Genomic DNA, 13,798 nt, shown 5'->3' with positions numbered 1-13,798 from the left:
GCTGGAACAGCTGCCCAGAGAGGTTGTGGATGCCCTGTCCCTGGAGGTGTTCAAGGCCAGGTTGGATGGGGCCCTGGGCAGCCTGGTCTAGTATTAGATACAGACGTTGGTGACCCTGCCTGTGGCAGGGAGGTTGGAGCTTGATGATCCTTGAGGTCCCTTCCAACCCAAGCCATTCTATGATTCTATGTATTGTAAGTGAGGAATCTCTGGAAGACATTTAATATATTAAAAGTACATCCTGATAGAAATTGACTTTTTTGACAAATCAGGCTCACTAACTGTGGGAATACAAGACAGACTATTCACAGCTGAAGCTGTGGAGCAAGATAAATGACATGAGAAAGCAAGGCTGAGAACCAATGACATCTCCAGAAGAGACAAACAAAGTCAAGTAAGCTGCGTGATGGCTGCATGATGATGACCCTGATTGGAAGGGCGCGTGGCTTGGAATGACTCATGACTGATTGGATAAGCGCCTGCATGCACAGTTAAGGAGTGTTTGTGGAATGTTTTGTTGACATGTAAAGGCGGGTGGGAAAGTTAAAAGAGAAAACTTGGGAATGTATATAAGGGATGTTAGAACCTGTAATAAACAACTTGGATCATTCACATCTGAGTCTGTGCCTCAGATGCTGCAACTAATCATGATAATTCTCATATGCTACTAATTAACATATTCAAGCTGACAGCAGTGAATTTATTCTACAATCCATCTCATCCTGTGTAAGCACAAAACTGATGTAACCCCACTGAAGAGTTGTTGCAGCAAGTAAATAATCAGATACCTCTTTCCTATACTGTTTAATCAGAAACAGCTTAAAAAAGGCTGTTGTAGATGTGCCTAGAGAATGCTCCAGGGACAAACCCAGAAAATACTAGGATATACCTACTCTCAAACCTGTCCTTCCATGGGTAGCTGACCTAATGTAATATAGTGCTGCTACTCACTCAGATATGCTCTTCCTTTAGCTGTGGCTGTATGATCTACCCTGCTTCTTCTTCCAGATCAGGGATTTGTCACAACCTTCACTGAGCCAACTGTGCTAATCAAAAATGGCAGAAAGCTCCACAGCATTTCAGAGGAGGGGAGCCTTTTTACTGGAGTGTGTGGTTTAGCATTATAGCTCTATCATTTTTGTGAGCTAAACTATCTTGGGGCACACAATAAAACAGACTTGCATAAGTGGAAGCTAGGGACAACAGAAGTTAAGTGCTGAAGAGGATAGAACAAGACATTTTGCTTCTGATATATTTGCTATATGTTAAATCATCCTGTCTCATAGAACCATACCTTTAATCTTAATATTCATATGTCAAATCTGAACTACTTTTAAGACTGTAACTGTAAAATACAACAATTTCAAAAATATTGTAACAGGTGAAAAAATAGCTTTCAGTCCTCAAGAAAGAAAACAGTGGTTTTGGTTTCATTTACCTGTAAAATGTGAGGAACAGAATTTTAGAAACTACAGAGATCATTAAAAGACCTAGTATCATTAGAATATATGATGTTCATAAAATAGGAAAACTGTGTGCGCACCCTCTGCAAGTTTGCTGATGACACCAAGCTGAATGGTGAAGTTGATGCAATAGAAGGAAGGGAAGCCATCCAGATGAACTTGGACAGGCTCAAAAAGTGGGCCCACGAGAACCTCTTAAGTTGAACAAGGCCAAAAGTGCATGGTGCTGCACTTGGGTTGGGGGCAATCCCAGATATGTGTACAGACTGGGGGAAGAACTCCTTGAGAACAGCTCTAAGGAAAAGGATTTGGGGGTTCTGGTGGACAAAAAGCTGGACATGAGGCAGTATTGTGTGCTTGCAGCCCGAAAGGCCAATGGTATCCTAGGCTGCATCAATTGGGGGGGCAGCAAGGAGAGGGAGGGAATTTTCCCCCTCTGCTCTGCCTTTTTAAGGCCCCAATTGAAGAACCACATCCAGGCCTAGGGCCCCCCATACAAGAAGGACGCAGAGCTGTTGGAGCGGGACCAGAGAAGGCACTGAAGATGCTCAGAGGGCTGGAGCACCTCTCCTACAAACACTGATGGAGCTGGGGGTGTTTAGCTTGGAGAAGAGAAGGCTTCAGGGGGACCTCATTGCAGCCTTCCAGTAGTTAAGGGGAACTTATAAACAGGAGAGAAATCAACTTTTTACACGAGTAGACAGTGATAAGGACAAGGGGGAATGGTTTTAAACTAAAAGAGGGGAGATTTAGATTAGACCTTAGGACGAAATTCTTTACTCTGAGGGTGGTAAAGCACTGGAACAGGCTGCCTGGAAAAGCTGTGGATGCCACATCCCTGGAGGTGTTCAAGGCCAGGTGCGGCAACCTGATCTAGTGGGTGGGGCAACTCTCCCCATAGCAGGGGGTTGGAGCTAGATGATCTTTGAGGTCACTTCCAACCCAAGCCATTCTATGACTCTATGACCTTTATTTCTCTTTTCCTACTTTCAATTTCAAGCATGCAAGACAGCCATTCATTCCTGTGCTTAATTACCTGGGGGAAAACAAGGCTGTTATTCTGATTTTCTCTACTTACGCTACATTTAGTAGTCAAGTATGGCTGCATGGTCATAGCATGTTTGACCATTAGCTGGGGCCTGATTTTGCTGAATAAGAATAAAGTAGTTATGCAAGCAACCAAGCGACCAGAATTCATGTCTTTGTTGTCAGAATCTGCAAAAATTAGAAAATATACAAAATATATTAGATTCAAGTATTGTTTGTTCAATTAAAAACATATGGCCTAAACATCATATGACTATCTCTTCCATGACATACCTTTCAAGACCAATACAGAATATTCTTATGCATTCTTAATTAGGTAAGAGCATTAGAGATGAGAACATGTGTTAACATTTGCATAGGATCAGAAAATATGTGAAATAAGAAGCAGAGCTACTTCAAAGACATTACTATTTTTAAAAAATATTTACTCTATACCGAACACTAGGCTCAGCCAATATTTCCTATTATAACTATTATAACAGAAAGCTTTCCATATTTGTTTTCTTTTAGTTATCTAAAAGTTTTAACAAATTATTCCAAAAGTAGTTCTGTTATTGAGGTTAGCTAGAGAAAAGTTAGGGAAGCTTTATTATTATTCAGTGCTCAAAAGTTTATTATAAACTTAAATGAAATAATTCACTACCTCTAGTTTTGAAATATGAGTTCTGTAACAATAACATTTTTTGATAGTAATTTTAACCACAATTACAGTATTATATGAGGGCTGCTCCGAAAGTAACAACTCAAATGGTATTCTGTTGGTCCACGACATCAGAGGTGGATGTTGATGGGGATGGCAGTAGAGGTTGAACCTTCCCACCAATATCCTGTTACATTTAGTTGCTGTACGACACATGGCAGCAGAGGGGCAGTCTGACAAAATGACATTTGACATGGAAGTATGTACGCAGCAAAGGTGTGTCACTGAATTCCTCCATGTGGAAAAAAGGTCACCCACTGATATCATCAACACATGCTGAATGATTATGGAGAGCATACAGTGAATGTGAGCACAGTGAGGGGTGGGTGGTGTGTTTAAGCAGTGGTGACAATGATGTGACATGCACAGCTGGCACACCATGAAATGAAGAGTGTCTCAATTAGCTCATCTGCACGAATTGGCTAATGTGAGTAACTATGTTGAAAATTGGTGTTTTGTAGCTGAGAATTTGCTCTATCAAGTAGTGTTATTGTGCTCTTTGTATCTGTTGTAGTTTCCATGGAAATAAATAGGAGGCAGTACTTTCGGAGAGACCTACTTACAAAATCAAAGCAGTTTAGCTACTGGATTCTAAGGAATATTACCTGATAAAGATTCTTCATATTTAAGGATATGCTCAACCAAGTTGTCAACAAGTTGAGTACAGGCTTTCTTCACAGGTTTATATGAAGCATCCTCTTCTGACTTCAACAGCTACAGCAGATGAAACAAAAAAATGATATAGTAGTAAGTGTGCATTCATTTACATTGGATACATACTGGTTTTATAATAATTATTACAGGTACACAAGGATTTTGCATTACAAAAGAATTTCTTTATCTTCTCTATAAAAGGTACATAGTGAATAAAATTTAAAGGAAATAATAAAAATATTAAATCAAACCAAAGAAAAATGAACTGCAACAAAAGGAGAGAAAAGTTCTACTGATTTTTGCACTGAGATGAAAGTTAACATTGTGTTTCATGAAATTATGAGGAAAACAATAATCTAGTCATATTTTTCAAAAGTAACCAATAAAGTAACATTCTTTTCAGAATGATTAGAAAAAAAATCCAGTTCCAACATATGACCACTGTTTTAGAGAAGCAGCTTTTCCTAATATCCAACCTGAATCTCCCCTAGTGCAACTTGAGGCCATTCCGTCTAGTCCTATCGCTAGTTATGTGGGAGCAGAGGCCGACCCCCACCTCACCACAACCTCCCATCCTTATAGAGAGCAATAAAGTCTCCCCTGTGCCTCCTCTTCTCCAGACTGAACCACCTCAGCTCCCTCAGCCACTCCCCATAAGACTTGTGCTCCAGACCCCTCACCAGCTCTGTTGCCCTTCTCTGAACACGCTCCAGGGCCTCAATGTCTTTCTTGCAGTGAGGGGCCCAAAACTGAACATAGCACTGAGATGTGGCCTCACCGGTGCTGAGTACAGGGGAATGATCACCTCCTGCTCCTGCTGGCTGTACTATTGCTGATAGAAGCCAGAATGCCATTGGCCTTCTTGGCCACCTGGGCACACTGCTTGCTCATGTTCAGCTGAGTATTGACCAATAACCCCCAGGTCCATTTCCTCTTCATAGCCTTTCAGCCACTCTGCCCCAAGCCTGTAGCATTGCCTGGGGTTGGTGTGGCCATAGTGCAGGACCCGGCACTTGGTCTTGTTTAACTGCATCCCACTGGCCTCAGCCCAGATATTCAGTCTGTCCAGATCCCTCTGTAGGGCCTCCCTAACCCCAGGCAGATCAACACTTCCTGCCAACTTGGTGTCATGTGCAAACTTACTGAGGGTGCACTCAATCCCTTCATCCAGGTCATCAATAAAGATAAACAGGACAGACTTCCAGGTCAGGGGGTAGAGGATAACTGGTCTGACTTTTAAAGACAGATGTAAAGAATGCATTGAGAACCACAGCCTTTTCCTTATCCTCAGTGGTCACATTCCCGGACACATCCAGTAAAGGATGGAGATTCTCCTTAGCCCTCCTCTTACTGTTAATATATTTGTAAAAAAGTTTTTTGTTCCCTTTTACCCCAACGGTCAAGTTGAGTTCAAGCTGGGCTTTTGCCTTTCTAATTTTCTTCCTGCATATCCTAACAATTTCTTTGTACTCTCCCTGAGTTGCCCATCCTTCCTCCACAGGAGGTAGATTCTTTTTCTCCTGGAGCCTCAGGAAAAGATCCCTGTTCACCCATGCTAGTCTTCTTCCCTGCCAGCTCGTCTTGAAGCACAGGGGAACAGTCAGCTCCTGCACCTTTAAGATTTCCTTCTTGATGAGCGACCAGCCTTCCTGGACCCCTTTACCCTTCAGGACTGAATCCCAAGGGACCCTCCCTACCATAGTCCTGAACAGTTCAAAGTCCATCCTCCAGAAGTTCAAGGTAGAAGTTTTGCTGGCCCCCCTTCTGACTTCACCAAGAATTGAGAACTCTACCATTTTGTGGTCACCCTTCTGAAGACACCTCCCAACCTCCATATCTCCCACCAGTCCTTCTCTGTGAATAGCATATCTAGTGGGGCACCTCCCCGGTAGGCTCTCTTACCAGCTGCATCAGGAAGTCTTCCACACAGCAGTCCCCCTTCATTGTGTTTTAGCATCAAAAGAATTGTTAATATTCTTACAACAATTGTGTCATACATTAAAAATTTGTTACTTACATTTTGAAGAAGCTGTTCAAACCAATCATACCCTGTATCTCTACAAGCTGCAACCTAAAAGCAGTATTAAGAATAAACTGGTTAACAAAGGAATTTGAATATTACTTCAATGCAGATTTCATCTTTAAAGAAGAGTAAACATGCACATTTTTGTATGCATTCAGTACCATGATTTTATACCTTCGGAAAATAAAAACCATTTCCTGCATTTGAAAAAACATTCTCCTCATTCAAGCAGTTCCAGAATTGATATTTCATACAACACAAGGCCTACATATTCTACTGACCACTGCAAAATTTGGTTTTGTAGTACAACATGTTGTACAGATTCTATAAACAAATCAATCCTTAAATCTCATCATATATCAAGATCAGCTCACAGGTGCTCTAAAGTGGAATTTGCAGGAGAACTAAGTTAAGCTGAAGTCAAATTGACTGACTTTTCAGTCTGGAAAAATGCATACTACACTATCGTTTAGTAAAAATACTGAAAAGCAGGATAGAGATTAAAAAATGTTAAGTAGTAAAGCAAGTACTTGTTTGATCTTTACATCTTCAGTATACTGATATTAAAACACCTTCTAAGCACAGCGATTTTACACAGAACACACTTTCACTACAAATGTATAAGGATTTTATTTGAAACAGATTTTTGAGACATGCTGTTCAATTCACTGCTCTTATAAAATAGATTATGCAGATATTAGTTTACTCTAGGTGACCCTATACTTGTTAAAAAAGCTTATTAATTCTTCAAAATAAATATTATCAATTGTTTGAAGAAAATTTTCTTAAAAGAGACTATTTCTTAGCTAAACTTAAGTATATGCTGCTACTAGCATTTGCTTGAACATAATGTGATCCCAGTTATCACTGCCAGCATATTATTGATCATTTAAAGTTTTCCAAAGCTTGTTCCACCAGATGAATAATTCTAGTATAATTCTAGCATATATTCAATGCCAGGAGATACATGAAGAAAACCACCTGCTAAGTGCTGCTGGCACTTGAATATTTTTTGCTTTCTAAAAGACTACAGACAATATTTTAAAGATACTAAAAATATAATCAAGTTTTGCATGCAAACTAATTGAAATCTGTATAATGTACCACATCAGTGATGTTTAGTATTTTCCTGGTCATTGCTTCTTTGTCATGGTGGGGAGTTGGAGTGAACCAGAGCTTCTGGAAAGTCTCATTTACTAATTTCTGAAGGGAAAAAAAAAAAAAAAAAAAAAAAGAAAGCATTAGCACAAATAAGCAAGCTTGGCACGAAGGTGTTATCTCTAATATATCCATACAATATAATATGTTGTAGATGTAGTCTACAAGCAAAAAACCTGCAGAAAAAAGCTTTTGAATAATTCATGAGGAATTATTCAAACTAAGATGGTTGCAGAGAATATTATCTGAGACAGACACAGATCTACTGTTACAAGAGTTATACTGGTTTCTAAACAAGTAAAGTACCAAATGATCACTGGGAACCGATGCTAGGGAAAATGGAATTACAATTTTCCTGCAGTAGTTTGCATTCATGAGGAAAACATAGTACCCTGAGGAAATTACAACTGAACACAAGATTGTGACTTGTATAGCAGAATTAGCAGCAGTGGTAGATTACTTGGGAGCTTTCAGAAGCTGTGACAAGGTGTGGGAGAGAACCCAAGTCTTTACAGCCAAACTTAGGAATTAGGCTCCCTTCCAATGTTTTTTGATAGTGGAAAAGGTGGAATAGAATCAAAGTGTACTACACTATTCCTGCGCTGCTTATAAAGCATACAGTTATAAGAATCCTCAACCACAGAAATATAGAAAATGCATTGTAGAGACCGAGGTTGTTGGAAAGGCAAGGGAAAGAAGGGGAGAGAAAACAAGGTCATCCTGCTTTCATAGCAGCACATTACATCCAGCTTCCAGCACCTCAGATTCTGTGTCTTGATTGACAGTCTTCACTGAAAGCCACTTGGCATTAATACATCTCAAGTGGTAAAAATATATGCTGCAGCTTTAAAGGTGCAGATTTCAAATCCCACTAGAAGCGTGACACAAAATCATTACAGGTGTATTCTTAATTACCAAGATATTTTTAAAATTATTTTTGTTGAATTAAACAAAAATGTCAGTGTCAGGTTTATGATTTATCATACAATCTTAGTTTTGCACCCTTCTGCAGACACATTGCATGAAGAACAGAATTTGATCACATCAGTAACATTTCAGGGGAAATAAGTGATTCATTAAATGTTCAGAAATAATACAAAAAAAGCACACAAATACTTCATAATGTTTTATATGTAGAACTTACATCTGTTATATAGTAATGTCAAGCACTTCATTTTGACCTAAAGCTTATTTTGTTTGCAGAAAGGATCTTTATATTCTAGCTTTACTTGTTAGAGAAGTATCACACAATGCTTGCAAGCAGAAAAAAACTCTTGAATATACCTCTCAAAAAAAAATCTTTTGATTGACAGCAAAAACTCAAAGAAAACGAGAGAAAAAAAAACAAGTGAGCATTTAAACTCAAGATACTAAATATCTCAAAAATTATAAGTAAATAAAACTCATAAACCTTACAAAGAAGCAATGTGGGGTTTGGTTTTTTTTGGTGAAAATATGAAAATATAAAAACACTAAAACACTGGCAATTAAAATCCCGAAGGAAATATTTAATTATACCTTAATGCCTTCTTCGTCATTGACTCTCCGAATCATTTTCACACACATCTCTGTAATTTTGGGAAATGTTGGTTGTTCAATGCAGATATCCCTAAGTATCTTTATCACTCTTTTTCTGACACTGATACCAGTATCCTGTGAGGAGAAAAACCATCACAACTCTTGAAAACAAATCCAACATATGAATTAACGTGCATTATATGAACTAATATTTGAAGATCAACCAATCCAACGTACAAAATATATTTAAAAGAAGGAGCTAAAATATTCTGGAATGCATTTATATGAAAGGTCAATGTAACTCTTTCCACTCTATTTGCAACAATTCTAAAAGCCTGTCTGAGTGCCCCAAATGCTGAAATGCTTCCTCCACTTATACCCTCTGATTTAAGAGCTCATGATGTTGCAAATGTATAATTCCACTTCAAGAGCCAGATGCAATGATGTTTTAACTTCTTTGTTGGAACACACAAGACCCTTTGCAGATCTGGACAGTAATACTTCAAGCCTCCGAATAAAGATTATGCATAAGCACTGTGCAACAATTCATCTCCATTTTCCTAGCTTTCATCTAAGAAGATGGATGAGGAGCTTCACTTCATATAATCTTATTCAAATGTGTTTAATGTGAATGTCTGAATGAATTATTTTATATGCATGCATATTATATAAGCATATGAAACTATAAATTTCATATATATAATATATATAAATATGAAACCATCTCTAAAAGCCCTTCAGAAACATGTTTTATCATGTAACTATAGCAAATGAGTAGCATTTGACTAAAAACCTGTATAATACGAATCCTAAAAATTAGCATTGTCTTCTAGTTAAATTAACATTGTATTTTATCTGAGCATCCAGACAAAAAACTAGTTAGTGAAAAAATTCTAACACGAAACCTTTTAAAATGCTAAAATATAGCACAGAAAAAAAAAAAGTACTTTTCTCCTTTTTCTTTTGGATTACAAATGGCAAATTTAAATTACTGTGCTGTAGATGTTTCTTCATTGCCCCCAACTGCCTTCAGAGATTTACATATCAAACTTCAAACATGTGGAATAACCCATTTCACCTAATTTGTGCCTTAACAGTGGAATAAAAAAGGAACATAATCCTGGTTCTGCCAAGGTACGTTTCTTTGTATGTTTACTTTCTGACATAAAGAAGTCTTATTGGAAACAAGTGATGTGTTTTACAGGGTTGGTCTTAGAAAGATGATGCTCCTCACTGAAAACAATAAAGTACAATTCACTTTCAGGTTGATAATTCCATATTATTAATTATATAAACTGCTGAAAACAAGTTTCCCAATGCCATTTACTTTATCACAAGTCACCGTACCAATATTCTTTCAATCAGCATGTCATAATACTGCTCAGCAAGCTGAGGACGACAGAGCACAAATCGGCCAAGCAGCTCTACAGCTGCTTCTCGTACGCTAGTGGAGTAATCCATTAATCGTCCATGAACACCTCGTTGCATATCCAGCTAAAAAGAACAAATAAAACACAAATCCAAAATAAGAAATCAAGATTTCTTTTAAGTGTGATAAAAATACACAGGATGGATATTTCCTTTTTTACCCTGGCTAGAATACTGGGGTCTACAGCAACAACCTCAGACAAACACTTCATGGCTTTTGTTCGAACAGCAATTGTATTTTCACCAAGCACACGCAGAATCTAATAAGAGAACAAAAACAAAATCTCAATTGCTTTGGGAAGGTAGTGAACAATGTTTAACATAGGCAAAAATGCAGAATAATATGCAAACTATTTAACTAAAATAACATTTACTAAAAATTGAATACATAGAATCATAGAACAGGTTGGGTTGGAAAGGACCTTTAAGATCATCTAGTTCCAACCCCCCTGCTATAGGCAGGGACACCTCCCACTAGACCACATTGCTCAAAACCTCATCCAGCTTGGCCTTGAATGCCTCCAGACAGTGAAGAGGCTCTATGGCACTTATCACTTGAGTATGGAAATTTGCTAGGATTTGCTCCACCTCTAAGACTATTTCAAACAGGATTTATACAGGGTCCATATGCTCACTTTAAGTCCCTTTACTTCAACCTCTAATTTTGCCGTTCAGATGTGGCTTTCACTATGGTTCTTTTAACAGGAAAGTTGGATTTGGACACTGTAACTCTATGACTGGCTTTGTACAACCTAAACCATTTTATGCAACCTAAACCATTATTGGAGTTCAAACATGTCACCATGTCCTCTTTTCCCAGAAAAAGCAAATAAATCATACTGGTCAAACAACTGCTACCAAAGTGAGAGTAGCATGCACTTGTGTCAGAAAATGATCAAGTTGGCTTAAATTTTCAAATCAAATACATTTCATGAGTTAGCACTATCAAATGAGCATGCATCTTACAGAAACTGTGAAAAAGATTTAAAATATTTTAATTATCCTTTTACTGTTTACATCTAATGATTTTGCCATGTACATAGACAAAAATAATATATGCACAATATGATATACAAAATGTATGCAAGAAAAATAAGCACTTATGGCATCACTACAGAATATTAAAGCATGTGGTGTTACCATGGCCTGTTAAATACTTGTGCTCAACAATGAAAAGATATTGCACACTACCCTAAATGTGTTTGGAGTCAAAAACCAACTGTGTTTTACTCTACTAAGACTTCTGGCACAGTTTACCTGTGTCAAATAAATATCGAAGCTCTGGGCAAATGGCCTCATAGAGGCCAAGTAGCGAACAATCAAACAAGCATCTTCATAGTCCACAGTATCAGAATTAATTCTGCAACAAATCCAATATGTTAATTAGGACATGTTTATTTAAATTAAAATTAAAAGCATCAAATGCATGGTTAATGAAAATATCAGCAGTACTGAAACATACTTTAATGTACTGAACTGAGATGCAGCAGTTGTAATGATGCTACGAAGAAATTTTTTGCGACTTTCTGCTCTATGCATGATTTGTCCTGTGGTCTCAACATCCTTTGCATGATGAGTTCCTTCAGATGAATCCTCATCCTTCTGAGATTTAATTGCTTTCTCTGTCTCCATAGTTGTATCACGGAACCACTGAGCTATATAAAACTTCCGAGAAAACTGGAGAGAGACAGTAGAATGCACAAAAACCAAAAACAATAGATATAGAAGAGGGAAATTAACATTTATAATGAGATTAAATTAGTCTAATGCATCAACCGTATTTTGGAAAAGATGATCAACAGTATATGATAGAGTGACAATTTAAATTGAAGCAGTAATATGCATGACTGAAAGTCATTTATTTCAGGAGACATATTACTGAAATTATTTTTATATACACTCAATGTCAGAATGCTGAAATTTACCACTAATGATGCATCGGTTTCTGTATTCTCATCTAGATAATCCAGCAAAGCCTTTTGTAGCTGTTGAATTTCATCTTCTCCTCCTGAAACCTGTCAGGAGAAAGATAGTTATAAAATACAATATTGTACAGTCAGCGGTAATTATCATTTGACAATCTGTATGTCCACTTATGAAATACGGTGAAGTTAGTTCTGATAACTGCAGAACATTAACAGTTTTTTAAGCAATTCCCCATAAGCTGCATACAAGCTAAATAAAATTTGACTTTGGGACTCCAAAGTCTTAAAAAAAAAAATAAATTAAAAGCAGCATAAGACTGGTTTTAAAACAGATTGACTGATTTATTTTCATTCTATGATCTTGTGTGAAGATTCTCCGTCACTGAGAAAAAAAGGGCTGAAATCATACAGAGTGACACAAGTTTTAACCTTTAAAAATCATCATTAGTTGTCTCACTAATAATAAAATACTGAAAACAGTGACTTCTTGGGTGAACAAAGGATACAAGGCAAAAAAGTCAAATGAAAAGAAATATGAAAACATAGACAACAGTAGAAAGGTATGGAAAACAACAAAAAAATAACCCTTTGTAAAAATATTTGGTATAACTATGAAAAGGAAAACTTAGAGGTTGTTCCCAAACCCCTCTGAGCTCTAGTAATAAAGAATCATGCTGAGATTAAAATAAGTTTTTGTTAGTCAAAAACCTTATGAAAAAACAAAACATTTATAAAAAATGCCACCTACCACATAAAGCCTTTTTACACTATAGGATAATAGCAATTTTCCTGTCAAGTACATTTAAGATGCGCAAAAAGCATCTTACTTACCAAACTGTAATCTAAGTAAGTGTGCTGGAGATATGCTAGTCTATCATATTTGTAAATAAATGAACTGTATGAATGTTAAGAATGTATTTTTTCCAAGAGACTATTCTTATAGAAAATATGCATATCTTAATCTCTTAAATAGTTCCAGCCTATATAAATGGAATAACAATCTTGCATATAACCAACAGACAATGCACTTCTCCCACATAGGAGTTACAGAGAATAAATCAGTATTAATGATCTTGTTCATTAGTCAGAAACTAACTTTCTCAACATCTACAAGAGAGCATAACAACAAAAAAATAGAACACTTTTTTTCCTTTGCATTATACTGAAATATTCAGGTCCTTGTGGTTGCTGATGTTACAACAGTAAAATGATTTTTTTTTTCAAAATGATTAATTCAGGAGTTCAAAACAAGTATGTCTACAGTGCACATAATACTGATATAGGTTCATTGATATACATTTGGCACCCCAATGTATGTGCAAATTACGGTTTAAAGTCCAGCCTTAGACCAACGTTAAATTTTGTGGATAACAGGCTGTAGTTATTTGTTCTTAAGTTATACATAATTTATTAACAACACTGTATACCCTGTCTCATGGTACTGAATAATTTATACCTTCCATAATGTATGGATGGTACTGTCTACCATCATTGACACCAAGCTTCTTAAAGAACTGAAAAAATGCTTTTAGTGTTCAAATTCCCAAAGCAATTTCATTTTCTGCAGATGCCAATGCCTAGTTAGTGTCAGATGCTGTTAAAATAATAATAATAATAAAAAAAACAGGTCACCATTTGCATATGTATTATTCTGTAATTTCTTTCAATACCATTAGAACTTCTGGAGATAAGAAAAAGGTTACTTCACTTGTAAAATATTTCCCTACAAAGTCTGATGGAGAATTGTGAAAATCACTGACATATAACCTACTAGCACATAGAGGCAAATTACTAATGCTGCTCCAAAAGTAAAGTCTCCTATTTTATGATCTTGCTGTTATGGCAGCAGAGGCTTAACCTTCCTGCCAATATCCTGTTCTAT

At 37.0% G+C, this 13,798-nt stretch overlaps 1 protein-coding gene across 6 annotated transcripts in view; it reads right to left on the bottom strand.

The window, feature by feature from the left end:
• LOC427025 (Nipped-B homolog-like) overlaps window positions 1-13,798 on the bottom strand; it is a 159,034-nt gene that overhangs the window by 13,747 nt on the left and 131,489 nt on the right. For all 6 annotated transcript variants that reach the window (XM_046905108.1, XM_040655189.2, XM_025144549.3 and 3 more), the window contains 10 exons: window positions 11,917-12,006; window positions 11,454-11,668; window positions 11,249-11,351; window positions 10,153-10,251; window positions 9,911-10,057; window positions 8,564-8,698; window positions 6,992-7,090; window positions 5,882-5,935; window positions 3,816-3,924; window positions 2,542-2,678 (listed from right to left, as the gene is read on the bottom strand). In XM_046905108.1, coding sequence (XP_046761064.1) covers window positions 2,542-2,678; window positions 3,816-3,924; window positions 5,882-5,935; window positions 6,992-7,090; window positions 8,564-8,698; window positions 9,911-10,057; window positions 10,153-10,251; window positions 11,249-11,351; window positions 11,454-11,668; window positions 11,917-12,006 — 1,188 coding nt within the window. The remainder of the gene's footprint in view (window positions 1-2,541; window positions 2,679-3,815; window positions 3,925-5,881; window positions 5,936-6,991; window positions 7,091-8,563; window positions 8,699-9,910; window positions 10,058-10,152; window positions 10,252-11,248; window positions 11,352-11,453; window positions 11,669-11,916; window positions 12,007-13,798) is intronic.

Source organism: Gallus gallus, chromosome W, assembly GCF_016699485.2.
Source record: "Gallus gallus isolate bGalGal1 chromosome W, bGalGal1.mat.broiler.GRCg7b, whole genome shotgun sequence".
Taxonomy (NCBI): Eukaryota; Metazoa; Chordata; class Aves; order Galliformes; family Phasianidae; genus Gallus; species Gallus gallus.
Note: the sequence above shows the minus strand (reverse complement) of the source record. Positions and strands in the feature narration are given on the sequence as shown.